This window comes from Schistocerca cancellata, chromosome 4 (assembly GCF_023864275.1).
Source record: "Schistocerca cancellata isolate TAMUIC-IGC-003103 chromosome 4, iqSchCanc2.1, whole genome shotgun sequence".
Classification (NCBI taxonomy): domain Eukaryota; kingdom Metazoa; phylum Arthropoda; class Insecta; order Orthoptera; family Acrididae; genus Schistocerca; species Schistocerca cancellata.
Genome location: NC_064629.1, coordinates 376,343,254 through 376,370,507, shown reverse-complemented (window position 1 = coordinate 376,370,507; position 27,254 = coordinate 376,343,254). Strand labels below are relative to the sequence as shown.

General features: G+C 41.3%; 1 protein-coding gene across 1 annotated transcript in view; it reads right to left on the bottom strand.

Moving 5' to 3' along the window:
• The window catches only part of LOC126183386 (neural Wiskott-Aldrich syndrome protein-like), a 106,140-nt gene that overhangs the window by 59,806 nt on the left and 19,080 nt on the right, over nt 1-27,254 (bottom strand). Inside the window, exons 4-7 of the mRNA XM_049925331.1 lie at nt 22,138-22,234; nt 20,141-20,269; nt 9,658-9,821; nt 1,069-1,369 (exon numbers count right to left, since the gene is read on the bottom strand). Coding sequence (XP_049781288.1) covers nt 1,069-1,369; nt 9,658-9,821; nt 20,141-20,269; nt 22,138-22,234 — 691 coding nt within the window. The remainder of the gene's footprint in view (nt 1-1,068; nt 1,370-9,657; nt 9,822-20,140; nt 20,270-22,137; nt 22,235-27,254) is intronic.

Here is a 27,254-nt window from a genome sequence, read left to right as displayed (position 1 = left end):
TCTCTAAATGTCACTGATAAAAGCTGCTTCACAATGAAAATATATACGTTATAGGAAGAACAACAGTATTTATGGGACATAGTACTTTATAGAGCATACATCAGCACATATCGATGGTGGCAATGAAATTCTCTTACCTCCATCTGTCTGTGAAAACCCTCATTTCCTGTAGTTATCAAAGAGAGATTTGAAAGTACATGGATTCCTCTAATCTGTCAATAACTAGGCATCTATTATATTGCTACATGTGTAACAACTTTACCTGTAGCACTTTATATATTTTTAAGAATCTGTTTTTGCTTCAACTGTAAAATTTAGCAAAATGGAGTTACGCAGTTTTCACTGCCTACCATCGACATAAAAGTTCCTCAAACATAACCTAAAACAATAGGAGTTTGGCTAACTGATGTATCAATTACTATTATTACAATGTACTAATTTAATATTACAATGTACTAATTAAAGCTATGATTTGTATCTATCTAGCAGCACTAGCATTGTCATAAAGCAGCTCAGAAACTGTACCCAGGGTCTGCAACGTAACATAATGATTTCAACCTCAAGATCTTTTGTCTTGAGCTACAGTATGCATCAAAGTCAAATATGCACTGTTTTTTACACACACTGATCCAACAGGGCAAAAAAAGTTAATTCTTATATATTTGCCCCAAATGCCATGTCCTGTCCTGGAAGTGAGGCTTGGTGGCTCAGTAAGCAAGAACCAGACTACAAAGGCAAAGGTCCACAGTTTGATCCCCAGTCAGTCCTAGAATTTTTTCCTTTCACAACTTCTTTCACATCCAGCAATGGTTTGACAATGTGGAAAATGCAATGATGCACTGTGGTTTGGAGGTCATGTTAAGCTGGATGTCCCCCTATAATTGGCTGGGCCAGCCACTTCAAAATTCAAAGAATGCAGGGACATGTGACTTCCAAAAGGATTGTGCATAATAAAACACTGTGGCATTCAAAGAATCCTCCTCCAGGTTAGTGACAACTTTATCTTTACATGCTACAAATAGAATTTTCACAACAAATTACGAGGCTAAGCCAGTATAAATATAGTACCTGTTGTCCGTACAGGTGCTGGTGTAACTCCTCTCGACTGTTGTGGTGGAGGTGGAGGTGGCAATGGTGTCGATCGTGATGGGGGTGGTGGTGGCGCAGATCGTACTTGAGGTTGTACTGGAGCTACTGGTGTTCGTGCAGGAACAGGTGGTGGCACAGCTGCTGGTGGTGGTGTTGGAATTGCTGCAGGTGGTGTCACTAACTCCTCTTTAACTGCATCCATGCCACCATGGCGACTGATGAAGTCATAGATGAACTCTCTTGTTTCACGGTCCTGCAGCTGCCTATTTGACACACCAGCCTGAAAATTAATGTTGTGTGGTATTAGCTGTACCGTAAGAAACCATAACTACAAAATGTAATAGTTCATGACTTCATTCTGCAATACATAAATATAGTGTGGCCTAAATAAGTTAAATTAGAATCCATATATATCAGTTTGCAAATACCTAATTGAAGCTTTCCCCATTTAATTGGCACTCTGATTGCGGAGGCCATTCATTGCATCATAAGTGCACCACACATCAGGTGTCACAGACCGCTATAGCAGTATGTCCAACATGCAAATGTTGCATTCAACTGTAGTACAAGCTCTTGAGATTCCTGCTCGTTTACTGTTTTGCTGTGGCTGATGTTCAAGTCAATTTGATAACAGTACTTGATGTTCAAGTTAATTTGATAACAGTACTACTGATCTAAATCTTGCCAAACTTTCTCATTTGTTCTGAACCAAATACATGACATATCAACGTAAAATCCACAACTTTATTCTTAAGTCCAATAACAGCACTACTGTCACTGTCTAGTGTTATTTTATAGTTCCCTGGAATCTGGATAACTGGTGCTGGGCATAAACAATAATATGGCTTTACTGAAGTCTGGCACGAATCACAGACAACTAACATCAGTGAATGTTCTGGGATACCTCTTTTACACCACAGTCAACATTTCACACTTCATACACAACTGGAGTTAAGAATCTGTCATTTTTTTCTGGTAAGAATGGTTAGCACACTAGCTCTAGTCATCCACAGCAGTAAATTCGATCTCAGGTCACATTCTAAACCTTTTATGAGAAAATCAATTATGTGCCTCAATGCAGTGTGTCAAATTGTGATACAATTCTATTCAACTCACTGCTCTTCAGAAATCAGACATCGACTACGAGCAATTGCTCTATTCTGAATTGACCGATCCAAATAAAAACTGCCTTTTAAATTATAATCTGCCATTCTACTAAATAAAAGTCAGGTTTGATGTAATGTAAGACAGTTTCGGACACTACACAAAATTGCTTGAAATTGTCTGTCCCTTCTACATCAATATTTTTACTTGTATCTGCTTTACGAGCTTTCTTGGTGTTCTTAAAGGTTTTGAATTTGATTTATCTTCTAGAAATTATCACCAGCTTTACAAATATGTACTGGAAGACAGAACAACCTCTTATTCACAAGGACACAGTAGGTTTTGTGCAAATAGCTAGCATCATGGATTCAATTAAAAAATGAGGAACAATCAAAACATCAAAGCCTGGCTGATGCGAGAACACAGTTCACATTAATTTTTATAATTTTTTTTTAGAAAAGCCTTTTGAAGCAATTGATGTATTTCAGTGAAAGCAAGAGGTCAAAATACCTCAATTCTAGTAATTAGTTTTAGTTAAAAGATGTTTTTAGTTGCTATTATTCAATTAAAATGTTGATAACTTTTGTAATACTTTGCCTAGACAAAATCCAGTTTCAATTTCACAGTCCTCTGATCAAAAGGAATTACTGATATACATCAAAATAACATGGTGTTTGATTTTTTAATTTTTACATTTTTCCAATGATTTCTTTTTTTTTATGTTTTCAGCCCTTTCACCACCTTTCAACCTGGTTCAATCAAAATATTATTAACACAATTTGCATGCTATCGGCTTTGGCAATTTGTGTAAGACTCCCAAAATCATTTTAATGCCATTAGAATTCATTAAATTTAATTTGAGTCATAGGACATGATTTAATTCAGGTGTGGAGCCTGTCTAATGGCAAGGCAATGATATCATCAGCCACTAGAATGAGGTAATAAGCCCCAACCAAAGTGCAATGGCGCTTGGGCAGTTGTGGCAACAGTCTTGATACAATACAGACAGTGTAGGAAGAGGACATTTTGAGAGCTACAAATGTCAAATGTGCACACATTTCCCAGATGTCACTGTGAGATGGCAACAATGATTCACTGATGCAGCGAGATACTTCAGACTGATTTCGCATAATTGTTTATGTACAAAAAATTAAACTTATGTTTGAAGGGTTTGTGGATTCCTTAAAAAGCTAAAAAACACCTCAGTCAGCATAAGAAGCAGTGGACCTGCAACCCTGGACAACAAATGGCTACAAGATAAGTACATCTACAGGAGCCACCTACTTGGGAATCTACATTATTAGTGGGGGCTCGAATTAATGCCATTTAAAATAAACCATAGTTAGATCTCTACAGGCTTCAGCACTAAAAGTCTAATAGGAAAAATAACTCAAATTGGCACACTGTTATCAAAACAGGCACATCAATAATTATTTTAAAAAAAACTGGTGGTCAACTTCACATATTATTTATATAATTACCATTAAGGAATCGTTAGAAAACTTGTGATAGACTAATGTGGACAGCTGCATCAGAACAGTCTGTGGACAAAATATGATGACCACAAGGACGACGACGACGACAACAACGACAACAACAACAACAACAACAACAGAAAAACCATAGGATTTACATCACATTATTTATGTCATGCAATGTTAGTTATAATACAAATCAATGAAATTTAAGATTTGTTTATATAATGAGAAGGAAACATATTTTGTAGCACCACAGTGAGCTGGTATAAAGCCTTCATCACTAAAATATCTAATCATAAGCATTTAATGCATTTCTTAGGCATCCTCTGCTAACCTGTTTCAAAACACATCCAATAACTATTCATACTATGTTTTGAAGAAAGCCTACGTCCCATCTGCTGTCTCGCCTTATTGTGTACACTTTCAACAAGTGACATAGCCAACAACCAGATCAAGAAAGTGGTGGTATGTGCTATGCTCTGAAGGAGGCTTCATCCTTCCAAGAAATACAAACTGGAACACAGCCTATGAGTGTTCTGAAAGCTCATGTATTTCATCTCTACAATTTTCATATGTAGCACTGACTTCACAGAAGGGTTTTGTTCTTATTAATTGACTTCATAGAAAGGATTTGTTCTTATTACAAGATGTACAACTTTGCTTCCGCTGTTTGCTGATAGGTGGTGACAACGGTAAGTAGTGGTCGAAAGAAACAGATTGCAGATGTCAGGCAGTTAGCTTGGACCTCGGTCAACACAACGTCGTTCAAACATTAGTCTATTTGTGTTTGCATCATAAAGTTGTTCTTGATTGAAAATGTCAGTTTACGAGCCTAACTCTCATAATTAGCGAGAGGTGTTACTGTTTTGTTTCAGTATGAAGTAAACACCAGCTGAGTCTCATTGAATGCTCTCAAGCACGTATGGTAAGGACGCTATTAGTGAAATAACGTGTCATGAGTGGTTTCAACAATTCAAGAACGATGATTATAACGTTGCAGACTGGCATAGTGGTGGGAGAGAGAGAGTTTTCGAAGAAGCAGAAATGGAGACGTGTCAAACTAAAGAAGAATTGGCATGATTAGTGGGAGTGGCACAGTAAGCCATTTCAAAACGTCTCAAGGCTATGGGCATGATTCAGAAAGAAGGAACTAGGGTCCCGTGTGAGCTGAAACCAAGAGACATTGAATGGAGTTTGTGTGTTTGTGAACAGTTGCTTCAGAGGCAGAAACGGAAGGGATTTCTGCATCGCATTGTGGCCGGGGACGAAAAATAGGTTCATTACGATAACCCTAAACACAAAACATCTTGTCGATATCCCAGCCATGCTTCCACGTCGACAGCCAAACCAAATATTCACCGCTCAAAGATCATGCTCTGGATTTGGTGGGACCAGCTCGGCGTCGTGTACTATGAGGCGTTAAAACCAAGTGAAACAATTACAGGTGCTCATTATTGAACGCAATTGATGCATTTGAGCAGAGCATTACAGTGAGAGGCATGATAAAGTGATTTTGCAGCACGACAACGCTTGACCTCACATTGCAAAAGAGGTTAAAATGTACATGTAAAGGTTAAAATGGGAAGACGTAGCCCACCCGCCACGTTCTCCAGTCACTGCTCCGTCTGACTATCACCTGTTTAGATCAATGGTGCATGGCCTGGCTGATCAACACTTCCAATCTCATGAAGAAGTCACAAATTTGATCGATTCATGGATCGCTTCAGAAGATGAATGATTTTTTCAACGCAGGATTCGTACACTGCCCGATAGATGGGAGAAAGTAGTGGCCAGTGATAGAAAATACTTTGAATGATACATGTGTAACCAATTTGTTTAATTAAAGCCTCAAATGTTGGAGAAAAAAGGGCGGAAGCAAAGTTGTACACCTTGTAATTATCACTTTAATCATCAGTTGCCTTGCATAGCATCCATTTCTCACCCTCCCAATGATTCATGGTGCTTTTTCTTTATCAAAAACTACGTTACATATCACAAATGATTTACATAGTATCAGTGAACACTAACAGTTCATCAACTTTGTGTTAACTGCATACCAGGACAAGCAATGAGTGAATAATACAATTACTATTTAATGCTCTGCAAAAACTATAGTCCAAACACTGTTAAAAAATTACATATTTGCATGAAAAACAGCACACAAAGCAAAATAAAAAAGTTGATGTTGAAGCCTTTTAATGCTGGCATGGTACATTTAATAATCCAATGAAAGAGAAACGATTCAATGTACCCATCTTTTGCTGATCTTCATTGAACTGTGGCTTTTGTTGACTAGGAGGTATAATAGGTCACTCAAGTCTTGATTGTGAGAAAGAACACTGTTTTGTTGTATAGCCAATATTTGACTTGTCTGTCTCATATGCCAATCTTTGAGTGCACTATTGCACATTTGCTTGAGCAATTAAAGAAATTTCACAATAAATTGTTACATTAAGAAAGAATTCACATTTTTGCACCCAACAGAATAAAAAGTTAACACCATAAAACTCTTACGAGACCATCATGCGCACTTATAGCAAAGAAGCTTAACTCTCGCGCATTTTTTGTGAACAAAAGACCTGCAAACTACTCGCAGAGGCGTGGCAACTACGATGTGTCTCAGTACAATACAAAATTATAACTGCACTAAATGGTTCGGAATGTATTAGCAGGGTGTATACATGGACAAGGAAAAAAAATTCCCGAATTATTCCCGGATTTCTCCCGGATATCCCGTTTAAAAAATATGCTTTTTCCCAGACGACCTACTGTCACTTAGCACAGAAAAAGTTCCCTCGGAACTGTAAAACTTATCAATCCTTTGAATGGTTAACGTTTTATATAATCGCGTAGAACTTCCTGGAAAAAAAAGAAAAGCCGGAGCAGAGAAGTTTTGGAAAGACCTTTGATTTGCAGCAACATATACGCTGCATATTTTCGTATTACGAAAGTATAAATTCGAATTGCACCAAACACAGCTTGTTAGTTTCCGGAGCGTTGCAACTGAGGTTGTGATGTCCTTTTGTAAGCGAGTCATATCTCAAGCCACGAGATCTCGCCAGCCGATGACAGCAGCTATTCAGAGCATAGGGCACGTGTTATAGTCAGCCACTAGCAAGATTACTGGTTACATAGCGCGAACACACAAGAGGAAAAGTTAACGGTTTACATTAATGTACACAGTACCGTATATCTACAAGAAAAGCTAAGCTTTCACGTGTAATATTGGTCTTTTTTTGGTGTGATATACTTTAAGATACATCACACAAATGTGCCAGTAAATTTAAAATTGTGACATAAATGCCTCGGCTCAAAATTCTTGAAGTGGCTGGTCCTCAAACTGTTCAGTTTCGAACGCTCTGTGATTTAGATATCCATCCCACTTTCACACACGTAACATAATTCATCTTGCGTAAAAAGAAATTTACTTTGAAAGTAACGCTTTTCTAACCACCGTTCGCAATACTGTTAGTTATAGGTTCGATTTACCAGTTGCCAGAGAGCGCCAAAAATGAATTATTGTGCGTGTGCAACTGCAGTGGTGTAGGAAGCCCGCATGTTCGTGTGTATAAAGCACTAAGAGAGCTTACACTACACCATAAAAGAAACAGGGCATCAGAGGATACTCCAAAAGGCATCAAAATTTCGTGAATCATACTAAAATGCATAATTCGGCTTGAAGTGCACATTGGTTTTTTCCAGATTCACAATGAAGTAGGTCCCATCTGATATTAAGCTTTTCAGTGTGGTTTTTGGGATGTAAATTTTCTTGGAGTACCAGTACTCTACGATCTCATGTTTGGTTCTTTATTATGGCATAATGCCATACATGGCAGAAGATGATAATGTGCACTTGAAATTCACCGAACAGTTGGAAGTACCCAAAATTGTTAAATGAAACACTTCGTTTCAAATAAAATGATTGCCTCAGCGGAATTTCTTTAGCAAACTTGCAAAAATAACTTCATTCTTCTGCAAGGCGATTAATGCTTGACTGCTACTAACTTGGAAAGAAAATAAAATCAGAAACTGAAATTAATAATATATTTTTGCCCTCTGTAATTATGTGAATGCATTTTAATTCACTTGATAGCTCCTGGCCACAGAAATCCGTTTTGTTTTCATTTGACATGGGAGCTGTACACGAAGAGAAGCAGCGAAATCACTTAACGTAAACACGGGTCACGTGGAGACTAACCCCCTCCCCACTACAACTCAGACAACTCTGTGCAAGCGCGAATCTGGCAGCTAGGGCACGCGAGAAAAATTTTTCTCGTTTGCATCTGGCTGCTTGCTGCTACTACCGATGCAGCTAACAGCCAAACTTCAAGAAGCGGGAAGCGAGAGAAGGTACTGCTTATACGCGAGTCAAATGCGCATGCGCAACAGACCGCTGGCAACTGGTCAAACGAACCTAATGTGAACAGTTGTGACGTCATGCTCATGGCAAGCAGTTTATTGTTACGAAGAATTACAGTCTGTGCCCTACGGCCTATAACATATTTTTGCTATCTGTAGACGCTTGTGCGTGCACGGTGTTTTGTTGTCGTAAAATGCACATTTCCTTTGCCACTACAGTTTTATTTTTTTCCCTCTCATTTATATTTTATCGCTGCAGTATCATTCTCCAGTAGCAGGATACAATAACATTCTTTGCTAGAGAATCAATTCTGCAGTCAAAACTACAAAAATGTAACTGAAAGCTAAAACAATGAAAAATTCCCGGAATTCCGAAAAATTCCCTGGTTTTTCCCGGTTTTCTCCTGGATGAAAAAATTCCCGGGTTTTTCCCGGAATTCCCGGTTGTCCCGGGTCGTATACACCCTGTATTAGGTGATACTGCTAACTTACGTTTGTCTCCAGATATTTCTTCATGAAATTAATATTGGAAATAACATCCACTTCTAACTACAGTGAAAATATGGATAAGTTGCCTATTTTTACGAATAGAAAAATCTGAGAATCAAAATAGTCTTAAAATATATTTTAAAAAGTTCAGAATTAAATATTGGAAGTTCCAAAATACTTCATGTGAAAAAGTTTATGTACATTTAAAAATATTGTATTTTTGTATCAAGTGAAGTTAGCTACATTTTTGGAATAGAATGACGACCATTTATCTAAGGAATAATAAATTACAGTTTGGTAAAGCTTATATAAAATTTGGAGATTTGGTGGGTACAAGGCACATTCAGTATTAATTGAGTGGTTGAAATGAATGCAAATTATATCCTTTACAGACACAAATTCTCCAATAAATTACATTTATGGTTACTGATAAGTGAAATTTATAGAATGGCCAACTTTTTGTGATTATATGTATATACACTGTAACTCAAAACAATGTTTTTCATAATTTATACATAATACGAAACAAGTGTAACTCGAAAAGAATCCATATCTCACAAACTTGTACAAAATCACGATCACATATATTACAACAGAGAATGGATCAAGTTCATAACAAGTGAAAGTAGTATCAGAAGATTCATTTGGACTAATTACCCTTAAGCTTGACCTGTTACAACATGTTTGACTTTTCCAAATGTTCCTCCTGTTTGAATCACAAGCAAGTGATGGAAAGTCATTTATTAACTTCACCGAAAGTAAAATGAAACACAGTTATGACCTACCACAAACAACCCAAACTACCACCACTAGACATAAAAATCATAAATTATTCTCCACAACAACAGATGGCGAATCCTTTAATGATTTCTCTGAACTCTCTTCCTAGCATCCTCAGTTACAAAGAAACTGGCACACACTTCTGAAAGTGCAAACTTCTGTAATTTTGTTTTAAAAACCTATTGTGCTTTTTCTGATCTGTTTGTTCACCTTTTCACCACAGTAATTATTAGATGTTTTAGAATTGATTTGGATGAGATGTAAAAAGTCCAAGCAAAATTTCTATGAAAAAGTCAGAGATCAAATTAAGTGCTCTTTTGCAAAGGAGTATGTACTGAAAAGCTTGGTGTCAACAAACCTTAACAAAAAATTGTTTCAGCTGAGGATCATCAACATTATCCAAGTCAAATCCTTTATTTGGATCCCATCCCACATGAGTCACATGACGGAAATCCTTTGGGCCACTTATATCAGCCTTTGTTATACGTCTTTTTGGATCCTTTTCCTTCCTTTTGCCAGAGCCTGCAAAATTTGGTACCACATCAGAATTACTACACACATGAAAAAATAAGTGCTTCCAGAGCAATGGAGCTGAGAAAGTAACAGTTTCTACAAGAAATTGAATATTAGTTTCGAAACTAAGTTTATTTGAATAAATAGAAAAAATATAGGATACCCCAGGCACAAAGCTTCTGTTATACAAGCAAATTAGAATTCCTCGACAGTTACTACGTTTAGCAAGACAAACACACAGTACATGTAATGTAAGTCCAGTTCATCTATGCACAGACAAATGAACAGTAAGTAGGCAAACCAATTTTCAAACTTGACTAGGTTTTATAAGGGAACTCCTAAGATGAGTGAGAACTATACTGCAAGAAACCACATTTCAAGGTGCTATAGTGCACAATAGTTATGTTGGTCAGTTATAAAACTACTTCTAAAACTGTACAGGTTTCTGCTTATCGTTCTTTCAAAAAAAAAAAAAAAAAAAAAAGAAGAAGAAGATGAAACCCTAGCACATAAAATTATTTCATTCTTGTTAATTACATTTAAAATTTAAGAATAAACATAAAATGAAGATATGTGAAGAGGAAAGGTGAGCAATCAGCCTTACTGAATGTCAAGATTTCCACACAAAATGAATCATGCTATCTTAAACGGTCACACCTCGGCTTGAAACAGGTACATTATTGTAGTGAGCAGAATGAAGTATCTTTGCAAAATTGAGGGACCTGACAAATTGCAAGAAATAGAGGAGAAATGGATAAGTCTAGACTGAAAATTTCTACACAGCACAAAATGCAATAGAAAGGACAGGGAATGATTGCATGGGGGAAATATATACTGACGTATGAAGGAGGGGATACAGGCTATCATGGTATGGGTCTTCTTATATGTATCTCAATGAAGGCAAATGTAATTAGGTGTATAGAAGCATAATAGGAAAAGAAAGCCTGCATGACGTCAGTAATGATAATGGGCTAAGGCTGTTAGACTTCACTAACGTGAAGGGGATGATGATAAAAAGCACATGGTGTCCAAGGAAAGACATTAAGAAGTGTACTTTGGCATTGCCAGACAGATTTACAAGAAATCAAATAGACAATGTGATTAAAAATGTGTGTCACACATCAGACATTATTGAAATCAGTAGCAGTAAAGGCGACAAATGGAGACACAGATCATTACTTAGATTGTGTCAGATATAAACAGGAGATAGATATGGCAAGATTGGTTGGTTGGTTTGTGGGATTAAAGGGACCAGACTGCTATGGTCATCGGCCCCTTTTTCCAAATACTAAAAACACCCACAGAGAATAAAAAACGTTCAACAGAATAAGAGACAGAAGACACAGAACAAAAGAAACGTAGACAAGGACCAGACAAAACGAAATAAAATCACACAGAGTGTGACGGTGGTTGGCTGACCATAGGAACAAAAAAAGGAAAAGCCAACCACCGAAAACACATTAAAAACTGAGTTGAAAACCGTAGGCCAAAGGCCAGAATCAATACAAGACAATAAAATAAAACATAAACACTCATGTTAAATGATAAAAAACCCTTGCCCGAATAAAATGCAAAAGTAAGTCCACCATGGCAGAGTCATCTAGTAAAAGTGCAGAGAGCGCATCAGACAGCGCAAACGTCTGCCTGAGCACAGATAAAAGTGGACTGTCCAACAAAATGTGGACCACTGTCAATGCCGAACCGCAGCGACAGAGAGGAGGGACCTCACGGCGCAATAAGTAGCAGTGGGTCATCCACGTGTGCCCAATACGCAGTCGGCAGAGGACGACAGACTCCTTGCGAGAGACGCGCAAGGAGGAGTGCCACACAGTCGTCGTCTCCTTGACGGCACGGAGTTTGTTACGGGTGGTCAGACCGCGCTATTCAGCGGTGCAGAGCGAGATAACTTTGTGGCGTAAGACCGCCCTCAAATCAGTCTCCGGAAGGCCGATGTCTAGAGTGGGTTCACTGGTGGCCTGTTTGGCCAGGCGGTCAACACGTTCATTGCCCAGGATACCGACGTGACCGGGGATCCACACAAAGACCACAGAGTGGCCGCAAAGGGCAAGAGTATGCAGGGACTCATGGATAGCCATCACCAGACGAGAACGAGGGAAACACTGGTCGAGAGCTCGTAAACCGTTCAGGGAATCGCTACAGATAACGAAGGACTCACCTGAGCAGGAGTGGATATACTCTAGGGCACAAAAGATGGCAACCAGCTCAACAGTGTAAACGCTGCAGCCATCCGGTAAGGAACGTTGTTCGGAATGGTCCCCTAGAGTTAGCGCATACCCGACACGACCAGCAACCATCGAACCGTCAGTGTAAACAATGCCAGAGCCCTGATACGTGGCCAGGATGGAATAAAAGCGGCGGCGGAAGGCCTCTGGAGGGACTGAGTCCTTCGGGCCCTGTGCCAATTCGAGCCGAAGGCAAGGGCGAGGAACACACCATGGGGGTGTATGCAAAGTGGCCCGGAAAGGAGGTGGAACAGTGAAAACCCTAAGCCCGGAGAGAAGCTCTTTGACGTGGACCGCGATCGTACAACCAGACCGGGGCTGACGTTCTGGCAGGTGGACGACCGACTGCGGGAACAGGAGACGATAGTTTGGATGCCCAGGCAAGCTAAAAACATGGGCAGCATAAGCGGCCAGCAAACGTTGGTGCCGTAAATACAGGGGAGGGACACCTGCCTCCACTAGTACACTGTCCACAGGGCTGGTGCGGAAGGCACCAGTGGCAAGTCGTATTCCGCTGTGTAGTATTGGGTCCAGTACCCGCAACACAGATGGGGAAGCGGAGCCATAAGCCAGGCTCCCATAATCCAGACGGGACTGGATTAACGCCTGGTACAGCCGTAACAAGGTAGATAGGTCGGCACCCCAGCTGGTGTGGCTCAAGCATCGCAGAGCATTGAGATGCCGCCAACACGCCTGTTTAAGCTGCCGAATATGAGGCAGCCAAGTCAACCGGGCATCTAAAACTACACCCAAAAACCTGTGGGTCTCCACCACAGCAAGACGTTCGGCATTGAGATAAAGCCGGGGCTCAGGATAGACTGTTCGGCGCCGGCAGAAATGCATAACGCGGGTCTTGGCAGCCGAAAACTGAAAACCATGCGCTACAGCCCAAGACTGCGCCTTGCGGATAGCGCCCTGTAGCTGAAGTTCTACGGCTGCAATGCCACTAGAGCTGTAGTAAACGCAGAAGTCGTCAGCATACAGGGAAGCGGCGACTGAATGTCCCACCACCACAGCGAGCCCGTTTATTGCGATTAAAAACAGGCAGACACTGAGGACAGATCCCTGTGGTACCACGTTCTCCTGGACTCGGGAGGAACTATGAAAGGCCGCAACTTGCATGCGGAAGGTACGATACGACAGAAAATTTCTGATAAAGATCGGCAGAGGGCCCCGAAGACCCCATCCATGAGGCGTAGAAAGGATGTGATGACGCCATGTTGTATCGTACGCCTTCTGCATGTCGAAAAAGACAGCGACCAGGTGCTGACGGTGGGCAAAGGCAGTATGGATGGCCGACTCCAGGCTCACCAGATTGTCGGCGGCGGAACGGCCTTTACAGAACCCACCCTGAGACAGAGCCAGAAGGCCCCGAGACTCCAGTACCCAATTCAAGCGCTGGCTCACCATCCGTTTGAGAAGCTTGCAAAGAACGTTGGTGAGGCTAATGGGGTGGTAGCTGTCCACCTCCAAAGGGCTCTTGCCCGGTTTCGAAACGGGGATGACAATGCTTTCCCGCCATTGCGACGGAAACTCACCCTCGACCCAGAGACGGTTGTAAAGGTCGAGGAGGCGTCGCTGGCAGTCCACTGAAAGGTGTTTCAGCATCTGACAGTGGATGCGATCTGGCCCGGGAGCGGTACCAGGGCAAGCGGCAAGGGCACTGTGAAATTCCCACTCACTGAATGGAGCATTGTAGGATTCAGAAGTGTGGGTGCGAAAAGAAAGGCTCCGACGTTCCATCCGCTCTTTAATGGAGCGGAAGGCCTGGGGGTAATTCGCAGAAGCGGAACTCATAGCAAAATGCTCTGCTAAGCGGTTTGCAATGACTTCGGAGTCAGTACAAACTGCTCCATTCAGTGAGAGCACAGGGACGCTGACAGGGGTCCGATAGCCGTAGACGCGTCGAATCTTGGCCCAGACCTGCGATGGAGTGACATGGATGCCAATGGTGGACACATACCGCTCCCAGCACTCCTGCTTGCTTTGGCGGATAAGGCGGCGGGCCCGCACACGCAGCCGTTTGAAGGTGATGAGGTGTTCAATGCAGGGATGTCGCTTGTGACGCTGTAGCGCCCGCCAGCGATCTTTAATCGCTGCAGCGATCTCAGGCGACCACCAAGGCACAGTCCACCGCCGAAGGGACCCAGAGGAACGGGGAATGGCAGATTCGGCGGCAGTAACGATGCCGGTGGTGACCGATTGAACCACCGCATCAATGTCATCATTAGAGAGAGGCTCAATAGCGGCAGTCGAGGAGAACAAGTCCCAGTCAGCCTTATTCATAGCCCATCTGCTAGGGCGCCCAGAAGAGTGATGCTGTGGTAGTGACAGAAAGATCGGAAAGTGGTCACTACCACACAGGTCGTCATGCACACTCCATTGGACAGACGGTAAGAGGCTAGGGCTACAGATTGAAAGGTCAATGGCGGAGTATGTGCCATGCGCCGCACTGAAGCGTGTGAAGGCACCATCATTTAAAATTGAGAGATCGAGCTGCGACAATAAATGCTCAACGGTGGCGCCTCGACCTGTTGCCACTGACCCACCCCACAGAGGGTTATGGGCGTTGAAGTCGCCCAATAGCAAGAAAGGTGGCGGCAATTGGGCTATCACCGCAGCCAGGACATTCTGCGAGACATCACCATCCGATGGAAGGTAAAGACTGCCGACGGTAACAGCCTGTGGCGTCCACACCCGAACAGCGACAGCCTCTAAAGGTGTTTGGAGAGGGACAGACTCGCTGTGCAGAGTGTGAAGGACATAGAGGCAGACGCCACCACACACCCTTTCATATGCTGCCCGGTTCTTATAATAACCCCGATAGCCACGGAGGGCGGGAGTTCGCATTGCTGGAAACCAAGTTTCCTGAAGAGCAATGCAGAAGAAAGGGTGAAGGCTGATAAGTTAGCGGAGCTCAGCTAGATGGTGGAAGAAACCGCTGCAGTTCCACTGGAGGATGGTATTGTCCATGGCAGAGAAAGGCGTGACGGGACTGGGAAGGCAGATTACGCCGCTGGGTCACCTGCTGCCTCCGATGGAGCACCATTGCAAGTGCTATCCATTGCGTCTGAGGGACCGGCGAGAGCGAGGTCCTCAGCGGACGCAAGGATCTCCACCTCATCGTCAGACGCGGAGCTTTTAGGTAGCGGTGGAGTAGGTACCACCGCAGGTGTCTTGGTCTTACGGGTCTTCAAAGTAGTTTTCTCTCGCTGTTCCTTTGGTTGCCGTTGTTGAGAGGGCTTATTGGAGTCAGTCTCCGGGACCGAAGAGGATCGCGAAGCCTGTCGACCAGCGACCTGTGGCTTCTTCAGCCACTGGTTGGTGTCTGCTGTGCCGCTGGTAGGAACCTGGGAAGGGAGTGACCCGAGGGATCCCTTCCGAGCGAGAGAAGCCGAAGAAGACATACGCTTCTCCGGCTTAGAAATGGGGACTGGTGTCCCCAATGGTTTAGTGGGTGCTGCTCCCGAGGTAGATGGTGTGGGAGCAACAGCGAGAGAAGGGGCCCCCATTGTCAAGGGGGCAGGTGAGGTCCTCTGACTCTGAGAGCTGACTGTATGTCTTGCAGCTGAAGGAGCTGGAGCAGGAGTGACAGTGGAGGCATAAGATGACATCATGCGCACGGGATGTAGCCATTCAAATTTCCGCTTAGCCTCAGTGTAGGTCAGTCGGTCCAAGGTCTTATATTCCATGATTTTGCGTTCTTTCTGTAAGATACTGCAGTCCGGCGAGCAAGGGGAATGAGGCTCTCCACAGTTGACACAGACGGGAGGCGGAGCACATGGAGTATCGGGATGAGATGGGCGTCCACAATCTCGACATGTGAGGCTAGAAGTACAGCGAGAGGACATATGACCGAACTTCCAGCACTTAAAGCACCGCATCGGGGGAGGGATATAGGGTTTGACGTCACATCGGTAGACCATCACCTTGACCTTCTCTGGTAATGTATCACCTTCGAAGGCCAAGATGAAGGCACCGGTAGCTACCTGATTGTTCCTCGGACCCCGATGAACGTGCCGGACGAAATGTACACCTCGGCGCTCTAAATTGGCGCGCAGCTCGTCATCAGACTTCAAAAGTAGGTCCTGATGGAAAATAATACCCTGGACCATATTTAAACTCTTATGTGGGGTGATGGTAACGTTAACATCCCCCAACTTGTCACAAGCAAGTAACCTACGTGACTGGGCAGAGGATGCCGTTTTTATCAAAACTGACCCAGAGCGCATTTTGGACAAGCCCTCCACCTCCCCAAACTTGTCCTCTAAATGCTCTACAAAGAACTGAGGCTTCACGGATAGAAACGAGTCACCATCAGCTCTGGTACAGACGAGATACCTGGGCGAATACACGTCACTGTCATTCATTGCCTTTCGTTCCTCCCATGGTGTGGCCAGGGATGGGAACGATTTGGGGTCATAAACGTTAGCTTTAAAATGAGCCCTCGAACGCTTAGAGACTGCTGGTGGCTGGCCGCCAGTGAGAGATGATGTACCATGCTTCGTTGCGGGTCATCCGCCCTGATGCCACCTACTCCGACCAAGGGCCCTCCCGACGGGCGCCACCCAGCCGCAGCAATAGCCACCTGGCAGGATGGCCATTGCCGGGAGTCCTGATGCCCCAGGGAGATGGGCATCTACTCCTTGGCATACGTGGGGAGTTAACGGCGCAGGCATCAGTAGAGCGATCCCTGTGTTGTCAGGGGGGGCTACAACCAACAGGGTACATGGCGGCCCCACCACAACGGACTGCCTACCGTGCTGGATCTTAGGTGCAAAAATGTCCAAGGTCGTCGTCGCAGTTAAAAGCAACACAACAGAGTGCAGCGTGGTAATCGCACCCAGGGACATATCCTCGCCCAAGAGATGGAAAACGAGCGGGACACCATGGCAACGATGAAAAAGCCAGCTAAAGGTCTCAATGCACAACGGATACAGTGCACCATGTAAGGCGCCCTTCCCCAATTGGCTCGCTCTTCGGAATAATTTAGAAAGATGGAGGTCAAACCCGAGAGGGGACCATCACATAAGGCTGAAACATGTGAGACTCCTTTTAGTCGCCTCTTACAACAGGCAGGAATACCGAGGGCCTATTCTAACCCCCGAACCCGCAGGGGGAGATATGGCAAGAAACAAAAAAAGTAGGGGAAAAGAGAAATGCAATAACGAAACTCTCCAAATTAAAGAAAAGCAGGAAGAACACAGAAAGACACTGGATGAGATTCTCAAGACAAGAAAGAACACAGGAAAGGAATGGGATGTGAAAACTAAATGGGAGGTACTGAAAATGGCCATCAGCATAGTCATGGAAGGAATACAGGGGAGAGCAGAATGCAAAAGAACAGGGAAATGGTTCAACAAGGAGTGCTCATCAATACTCCAAGGGAGAAATGAAGCAAGGCAAAGAATGCTGCCAAAGAAAATAAGACTAGCAGTGGAAAACAATAGAGAGAAGAGGCAAAGAGCAGATAAGTTATGTAGGATGAAGAAAAGGCAGAATAAATGGAGGAACATATAACAGTTGGATGAAATGAGGGACAATAATAAGACACAGAAGTTCTATGAAAAACCTAGAGAAATGACAAAAGGATTTCAACATAGAGTAGTTTTCTGTAAGGATAACTGGAGACAAAAGTAAACTTTTGGGAAGATGGCAACAGTATTTTACTGAGATACTTGATGGAAAATGGGGGAAGTAAATGGGAGGAAAGCTTGAATGAGGAAAAGGAGGAACCAGAACTGGAATTAGAATTTTAAGCAGGGAACAGGAACTCAAACCACCAGACTTACAGGAAGTGAAGAATGCAATCAAAAACTTAAGGAATAATAAAGCAGCAGGAGAAGATGGTACAGATGCTGAATTACCAAAATTTGGGGGAAAGACAATGGAGTAGAGTGTTAATGAATTGAGATATGAAATAGTGATAAAGAAAGAAATGTCGAAGTATTGGTATATGAGATAATCTGCTGAATACATAAGAAAGGTTATAAGGCAGAATGTAGCAATTACCACAGGATTACTCTCTTAGATACAATGTATAAGATGTTTAGTAAGATTTTAGCCTCACAGAATGCTGGCTGGAAAGGATAATAGGGGATTAACAGGTTAGATTAGGAAGAAATAAATCCACAATTAACCACATATTTTTACTGAGAGAAATGTTAGAGAAATTTTATGAATATGACACACAACTTCATCATTTGAAACTTTTTGGCAAATTAAAACTGTGTGCCAGACCAAAAATCAAACGCAGGACTTTTGCCTTTCATGGGCAAGTGCTCTACTGATATACCCAAGCATGACTCACAACCCATTTTCACAGCTTTACTTCTGCCAGTACCTCATCTCCTACCTTCCAGAGTCGTGAGTCATGCTTGGGTAGCTCAATCGGTAGAGCACTTGTCCGCAAAAGGCAAATGCCCCAAGTATGACTCTCCGTCCAGCACACAGTTCAATCTGCCAGGAAGTTTCATATCAGCGCACATTTACTGCAGAGTGAAAAATTAATTCTGGATCTTCACCAGGAGTACACCGATTTTAAACAAGCACAGCTTAGACATGAATACAATTTTCCAAGACATGAAAGATTTTAGAATCCTGCTAAAATTTGGGATATCATTCAAAATGATAATGAAAAGCAACAGTTTGCAAGGTCAGAATAGAACAAGAACTGTCAAGAGAGGTTCCTGTAGGGAGGCGCCTGCAGCAGGCAGTTGTGATCTCTGCACTTTTCTTTAACTTAGCACTAGAGAAGGTAATTCGGCACATGCCAACAAACCAAGGGAGAATAATGTTTAATCGGCATATGCAGCTGGTATATATGCTGATGATGTAGCATTAATTGCAAGGAATATCAGAGCTTTGAAAAGTAATTATATTGCATTAGAAGGAGCAGTGCGAAAGTTAGGACGGGCAGTGAATATAGGCAAAAACAAAGTATATGATGATGGGAGATCCTGGTAGGGATAGAGGAGAGACTGCAATAAAAATAAATGGGAATGATTATCAAACAACAGAAGAGTTTAAAAGTTTAGATTCGGCAATAACAGAAGATAACAGAACAGCAGTAGAAATTCGAGAAAGGGTAGCAAGTGGAAACCAATGTCATTATTCCTTGCACAATATATTCAAGTCCAAAAATGTTAGTAGGAATGCAAAAATCAAAATATATTTTCCTATATTATAACCTATAGTGATGTATGGATTGAAAGGCTGGGAGATGAGTACAAATGAAGAAGGCTGGTTACTGAGATGGGAAGGAAGATTTTGAGAAAGATATTTGGGGCAGAGAAAGAGGAAGAAATCTGGAAAATAAGTCCAAATGCAGAACTACAGGCACATTTTGGACAGGTGAATATTGTAGTGGAAATCAAGCAAGGAAGAATAAGATGGGCTGGTCATGCACTGGGAATGCCAGATACTCTGAGTATTATGAAAGCATATATAGGAAAGCTCCCAAGGAGAAGGAGAAGAGGAAGACCCAGGAAAAGGTGGCCTGACGATATGGAGGAGGATCTCAAAGCAATGGGAGGCAGAAATTAAAGAAGAAAAGCAATGGACAGAGAAGAATGGAGGGAGATGACAAAGGAAACCAAGGTTCTACAAGGACTGGGGCACTGTCCAGTAAGTATATGGTTAGGTGTGATGAGGACAGCTCGAACACAGATTTTATGACATGTTAAAAGCTGCTCCTAATTTCCCACTCTTACATTACTAGAAATAAATATTGCCTAAGTAGCAAATCTATTTAGCAACCCCTAATTTTAACATCATGCCAAATAGCTTTTATCACTAAGAAATAAAGATCAAAGCACTCTGCACAAGGCTGCCAGAAGCACCATGTGACTTAGTCAATCCCCAATAGTTGTCCTCCCCTCATTATGACCCTCAAAAGTGTTTTACTTTATTCTGCCTTAAAAAATGTTCTTTCCTGCTCCACATAATATGGAAAAACGTTTAAATTCTTTGGACTCACATTAACGCATGTAGGAAACCATAATAAATATATAGAGTTATACATGAATTATGACACTTTTACAACATGCTTTTTATTAATTTTGTAACAATGATGTTACTTATTACCAGTGGGAATGTGGATCTGACGAGATGGGATGACTCCATTGGCCATATGAAGATTATCTCCAGGCAATAGTGGCCCTGTCTGATGCACATTAACCTGTCGAGACTGCGGAGAGGTATGAGAACGCCTTGCTACAGAAAAACAATGACAGTAGGTGAACATAAATTAAGTTTCTTTCTGAAATAAAATACATTTCTAAATGCATTATATCAAATACTTTTCAAGTGCAGAATATTACCAGGTTTACAAGTTTGAAATGCACATTTCAGACAACATATGTTGAACCACTGCAGTTGGTGTTATAAAGACTTGATACTGCACCATTTTGTTGTGTCATCAACAAGTGTCACATGTGCACAAATGATAAATTGGAAAAGTGTGTTCACAATGATGTGCTGTTGTGTTCAATATGTCGAAATTTATACTGAACAAAGAGCATTCAAGGACAGCATTAATTTTTTTGTTTTCATTTGAAAAAACTGCTGCTGAATCATACCAATTACTTTGAGAAGCTTATGGTGAACATGCTTATGTTTTTTATGTTATACTTTGACACATTCCACACCCAAGAGAATCATCTCATTTTTGGGTCTATGTAACGAAAACTGAATCTAATGTAATCTAGCTAAAACACTGATCTTATAACTGGTTCTCCCATGGCATGATCACTGTAGCGTTACCTTTATCCACTTTAAGTACTATGCTATCCACGTCTGCTCCTACATTACAGAGGGCTACCCTCTACGCAGATGAAACGTTACTCTTTGTGGAGTGCCTCTCATCAACACTCTGCAAGACTCCTCACTAATTTACTCTGTTGCAACTTGTGTAAGAAAGCGAACAGCCTCCTTAATGAAGCTAACGAAGTCCACCAGTCATGGTGAAAGAGGTGTACGAGACAAATTAACACATCATACCAACACAGATACAGTTTTGTCATCATAGATTTCCCCTTTAAAAATTGATAATAGATCATCAAGCACAAACTTTCTGTGGCACTTACATTCCAAGTCACTAAAAAATTTACTACCTGTTCGGTGTTGGTCCAGTTTGCCTTGGCCCATCCCCAAGACCATTAAGAGATATTCAGTAACAGCACACCTGATGGCTTGAAAGAAATAAGTATGCGTCTGTGTTCCTGTTCCACGGTGCACTCCTAAATTGTATATGTCATTTGCCCTATATAAGATTTTCCACAATCACAGAATCCTGTAAATGTCTACCTTATGCAGCAGTATCAAGTCATATTTGATGGTACCACAAGGACTGAGACTGCATGTAAGCTGTCATCTTGAAGGCATCATCCTCATTGTTGTTTTGTCTGTAGCACCCTCTGAATCTCATGAGAGAAATAGCCACACATCAAACTTTTGGGACACCATCATTTAGTAATCAGTGGAAATACAACCGTTTTTGGACCTTATTAATCAGGGTGGCATCCAGCTGGACAGTGCATGCTGTATGTAGCTGATGTCCTGCTCAAAGCTAAAAGAGAGAGGGTGACTGATCTGATATTAATAAAGGGAACTTCACCATGTAGCAATGTACATACTTGCAACAGAGGCATATGCACTCAAGTAAAATGTGCATACCCACTTACAAATGCACCATGCATGTGCCACCTGGGTCTTAAACAGAGATGAGCTTGGTATACCTTCACTAGCGTACAACTGAAGATGGCCAGAAGAATGTGACAAAATATTATGGCAGAAAGTTTCTAACATCCAGCAGTTCACTCAAAACTTCACAGAAATATTTAGCATTTTTCATGAATGGAGTTATAAATTCATTTTAGTTTCCTTGTAATATTCCGTAACTTATATCTGTGCTCCTTTAATGTAAATTTGATTTCCTTTTGGCTTTGCACAAGTAGTTTCTCTGGAAACCATTGCAAGGAAAATAGCAATATGATTGAATCAACTGACAAAAAAAATTGAGCATACAAACACAATTACCAAATTTACTAGCTATAATACACAAAAAGATAGTAAAAATTCACCTTTATGTTGCTTCCTTGCTTCAAGTTTTTCAAATAATACAGTCTTTACCAAAGAAGCCTCTTCCTCATTAGCAAAGTTGAACCCAACCATACAATCCTGAAATTAAAATAACTAACATTACTTGATGAGTCTCAAAAAACAAATTTCTTGACAACATCGTTAGATTCCTTAACATTTTTCTTTCTGCTGATGGTCCTGCAAAAGAAAATTAAAGACTTTCACATCAGTTACCTAAAAGACACCACCGTTATACACTCATGAACATCTGAACTAGATATTTATCAAACAACTTGTTGCACCTTACTTTCACCCTGATGATGGGGCACATGCCATGACTGGACACTCTGAGACACTCAAAGCATTGGGAAGTCATTCTAATGCATAACCACTAAACAACATCGACAATTCAGATAGATTGTTGAAGTTGGGCTCAAAGCACTCGCAATCTTGCTTGATGGCTTCCCAGATGGAGTTCATAAAACTGAACAGATCACACAACCACCCTCCCTCAGATCACTGAACACTTAATCAAAACAGTCTGAAACAATCGGGAAGTGATGGAGTTGTGGACTGTTATGCTGAAAGTAGAGGTCACTTGCAGAGTGCAGTAAGTGAACAAACAGACACACATGCTTGAAAAGTTGGTTCCTCTATCATACCAGAGTGAGGGATGATAGAAGATTTATCAGGGGCTCCATCTCATTGTGTGTTAATGTCACCCATGCAAAAATGTCTGCCTGGATAATGCCACAATCTGTGATGCTTGCAACATGGTAGAGTGCTTAGCATGGCTGGCTGGCATGCTGTGGGTCACCAGTTCAAACTCAACCAACAGCAATTACTTGTTATTTAGTACAGATCAGTTCTGGAAGGTTCTTGAAATACCTTATGTTTTTAATGGTCATATACTTTAGAATATTCAATGTTCGTATAAATACCAATATTCTGGAGTACTTGATATTTGTATAAATTGCTGCACTCTCCATCCACTAGTTAAATCCTGTTCTGACCACACATTGGTGTCAGTAATAAATGTGCTTTCAGTTCTACTTCTTGTACTTAATTGACAACGCCCCCTTCAGATTTGGACTTGATTGTGTTTTTGACATGACAATATTGCCTTGTTGGAAACTGAGATGTGTGGAGTCACACTAATGTGTCCTGTGACTCATCAATCCTAGCAACTTTTCATCATGTTCACACACACAGTGCCCATGCTCATCTTTTTGTCCTGTGATGTAATAAGGTAAGCAGAGGTACATGTATGCCTTGTAAACAGATTATTATTATTATTATTATTGTTGTTGTTGTTGTTGTTGTTGGTGGTGGTGGTGGTGGTGGTGGTTGTCAACATAGAGTTAGTGAATGGTGTGCTGCACTGTGAATCAACTAGTTGCTGTTATCATGATTATCTAGAGCAATCCCAGGTGTCCACAGTTTGTAGCCCTTTATAACTAACTATGGCAACTATCTCTGGCAGCAAGAGTTTCCTCCAAACTGAGATATTCACCTCGTCTTGGCCCACTGGAATGTCATCATACCAATGTTTACGTAAGACCTGAGGTTAGGTGTCCAACAAATCAGACATAACTATCTGGTCACAATAAAATGTGAAAATATTACACATCTACATCTACTTCTAAACTCTGCAAGTCACTTTACTGTGTGGGGTGGAGGGTACTTTGTGTACCATGGCCACTTCCCCCTTTTCCTGTTCCAGCTGTGAATGGTTCTTAGGTAGAACATTCACTGATAAGTCTCTGTGTGAGCTCAAATCTCTCCAAGCTTGCCTTCACAGATTTGCAATGTTTTGCTATTTTTCAATCTCGCGTTACAGAAGGTAATGCGAGAGATGTAATCTAATGATCTCTCAGAGGAGTCCAGACCAGGGATATGTCAACAATACAGTGCTACTATCTGGATCACAAGAAGAACTAGGGGAAATGGCTGACATTCTGGAAACAAAAGCAAGGAAAATTGGACTTCAAATCAATCGCGACAAGATGGAATACATGGTTCTATACTGTAGACATAATGAAACTCAAGAACCACTTCCACCCTTACAGACAACTGAAGGTTCTTATCGTCAAGTCAGGGAATTCAAATATCTGGGCACAGTATTCAGAGATGAAACATCCAGTAAAATGGAAATACAGGCAGGACTACAGGCAGGTAATCGCTGTTACTACAGCTTTAATGCTCACCTCAAACCAGAAGTTTGTCAAGACATTTCAAAACAAACATCTACAAAATGCTCCTATAGCCAGTAGTACTATACGGATGTGCCACCTGGAGTACAACCAAGCAAGATCTGAACAGACTGATGATATTTTAAAAGAAAGTCCTTCAGAAGATTTTTGGCCCAGTTTACGACAATGAGAATGAAAAATGGAGGATTCATCACAATACAGAGTTGTATGATATTTACGATGAGCCAAACATCGTGGCTACAATGAAGACACGACTACTCCAGTGGGCAGGGCATGTTGCTCGAATGCAGGACAACTGATGACCGAAAACTGTACTCAACATCAAGCCAACCGGCAGAAGGCCCATAGGAAGACCTAGAACTCAATGGAGTGACTGCGTATCTAAAGACCTTCAAGAGGGTGGGACTACTGGAAGGATGGCAGAAAGGAGCTGAAGACAGGCTGAAATGCAGTCAATCTCTCAAAGCAGCGCGCGGTGCATTGGGCCTGATCACATAAAGTAAAAGAAAGAAAGTAAGTAAGCACGTAAGTGTTTTGCTGTACCGCCAGAAACAGGTTTGTGTAATATCACAAGTCCTGAACTGGGATTGTCTTATAGAATCAAACCAAGCACGCACCATGTTGATTTACATGTTTGTGAAGGTATAGGGACACACTTTATGGCTTTTGTATTTATACACAGTTGTAACTGATGCACCACATTAAAGATCTCTCCAAAAAGCATCTTTTTTTTTAGTAAGATTTGTTGTGCAAAAATATCAGGAAATGTGATATTGCTGGGTAACAAGTAACAAGAGTCCAAAGACTGCTTCATTATTGTAGCAAAAAAACTGTTTTAGAGATGAAACCAGCAAGCTTTTGAGAAATACGAAGGGACAAATACTTCAGACAGAGGTAAAGGAAATACTGAAACTCACTGTGTTGCACCTTCAAACTAATCTAACAAGTCTTATGACCACAAAATCATTGCAAGTCAGCTGTCACATCCCTATATTCTCCTTTCAACCTTCACAGGCTAATGATGAACTCTGTTAATACTGACATGGCAAACAGTCTGTGTACACCTGGAATGGCCACATCTCAGCTGTGGAGATATTTTGAAGGGATACAAATCCCTTCCTAATTTGGTGGAGAAGCAACTTTCCATATCAGCAGGAAATATGGATATTGTTAAATATGTGATGTTCTGATCAAGGCAGATTTTCTTGTGTGTTCGAATGTAGACTCCACACAGCCATTTTCACACTATAGTGAAGAGGTGAAATGGCAGCAGATTGTCTCAGAAGAGAACATTAAAGTTATGACAATATATTCTTCTGAAGGCTGTAGAGCTATTTTTTATTTAATCAATTCAACTTTTTATGTCTGACATACATGTTTCTTTCTTTAAATAATGTAATTAAGCATGATGTTGAAGTAGATAAATGTAATCTAATTAGTAGGTTTATCTTCATTTTCAACATAGCACTGTAAAACAAACAATAAGCTGTCAGAAGTTAATACAAAAACTGGCAAAAAAAATCCAAAATTGGAACTTTTACTCGCCAATTAACTGGGTCTCCAGACTAATTCTAAAATATAGACACGGAGAACTGTGAAGAATCTGTAAACAATTTTGAACACACTGGTCATTTTGTTCAAATACCAGATTTCGGCTCTAAACTTTTAAGAATAACTACTGCAAATCTGATTTCTTTGCCACAAAAGGTAAATCTGTTTCATACCAAAACAGTGCCGTAGGCTAGGGTTACCACATGTCTGCATTTGTGTGGACACGTTCTCATTTTCGACATTTAATGTAGCATCCACATATATTTTTACGATTTCTACTAATGTCTGCATTTCTTAGTTTTGGGAATTAAGGTGATTTGATTTTTGTTTCCATCTCGTATCATACACAATTTATATACCGGGTGATCAAAAAGTCAGTATAAATTTGAAAACTTAATAAACCACGGAATAATGTAGATAGAGAGGTAAAAATTGACACACATGCTTGGAATGACATGGGGTTTTATTAGAACAAAAAAAAAAAAAAAAGAACAAAGTATTGCTAGACGTGTGAAAGATATCTTGCACGCGTTTGGTGATGATCGTGTGCTCAGCCGCCACTTTCGTCATGCTTGGCTTCCCAGGTCCCCAGACCTCAGTCCGTGCGATTATTGGCTTTGGGGCTACCTGAAGTCGCAAGTGTATCGTGATCGACCGACATCTCTAGGGATGCTGAAAGACAACATCCGATGCCAATGCCTCACCATAACTCCGGACATGCTTTACAGTGCTGTTCAGAACATTATTCCTCCACTACAGCTATTGTTGAGGAATGATGGTGGACATATTGAGCATTTCCTGTAAAGAACATCATCTTTGGTTTGTCTTAGTTTGTTATGCTAATTATTGCTATTCTGATCAGATGAAGCGCCATCTGTCCGACAGTTTTAGAACGTTTGTATTTTTTTGGTTCTAATAAAACCTCATGTCATTCCAAGCATGTGTGTCAATTTGTACCTCTCTATCTACATTATTCCGTGATTTATTCAGTTTTCAAATTTATACTGACTTTTTGATCGCCCGGTACTTTTTACGTAGTAACTGAATTACACCATTTGTTATTTGCTTACAATCAATTTCTTACGTTAAAAAAATTCAGAGCCCATATGATGGAAAATCTGAACCAAGCCAGAAGAAATGATGCAAGTACATTGAGACATGTAGTAGTGAGGAACAGTTTAGTGAATTAATTAAAACTTCCTTCTTTGTTCTCTGCAGTGCCAGCCCATAACACTTGTATTGAGATGTTGTTCTCCTTGATACAAGCGAAGTGTACAAAGGAAAGAAATAGATCGACAACTGAATCTGTAAAACTGATTGCAATGCTGAAATTTAATAGCAAAGACTTTTTAAAT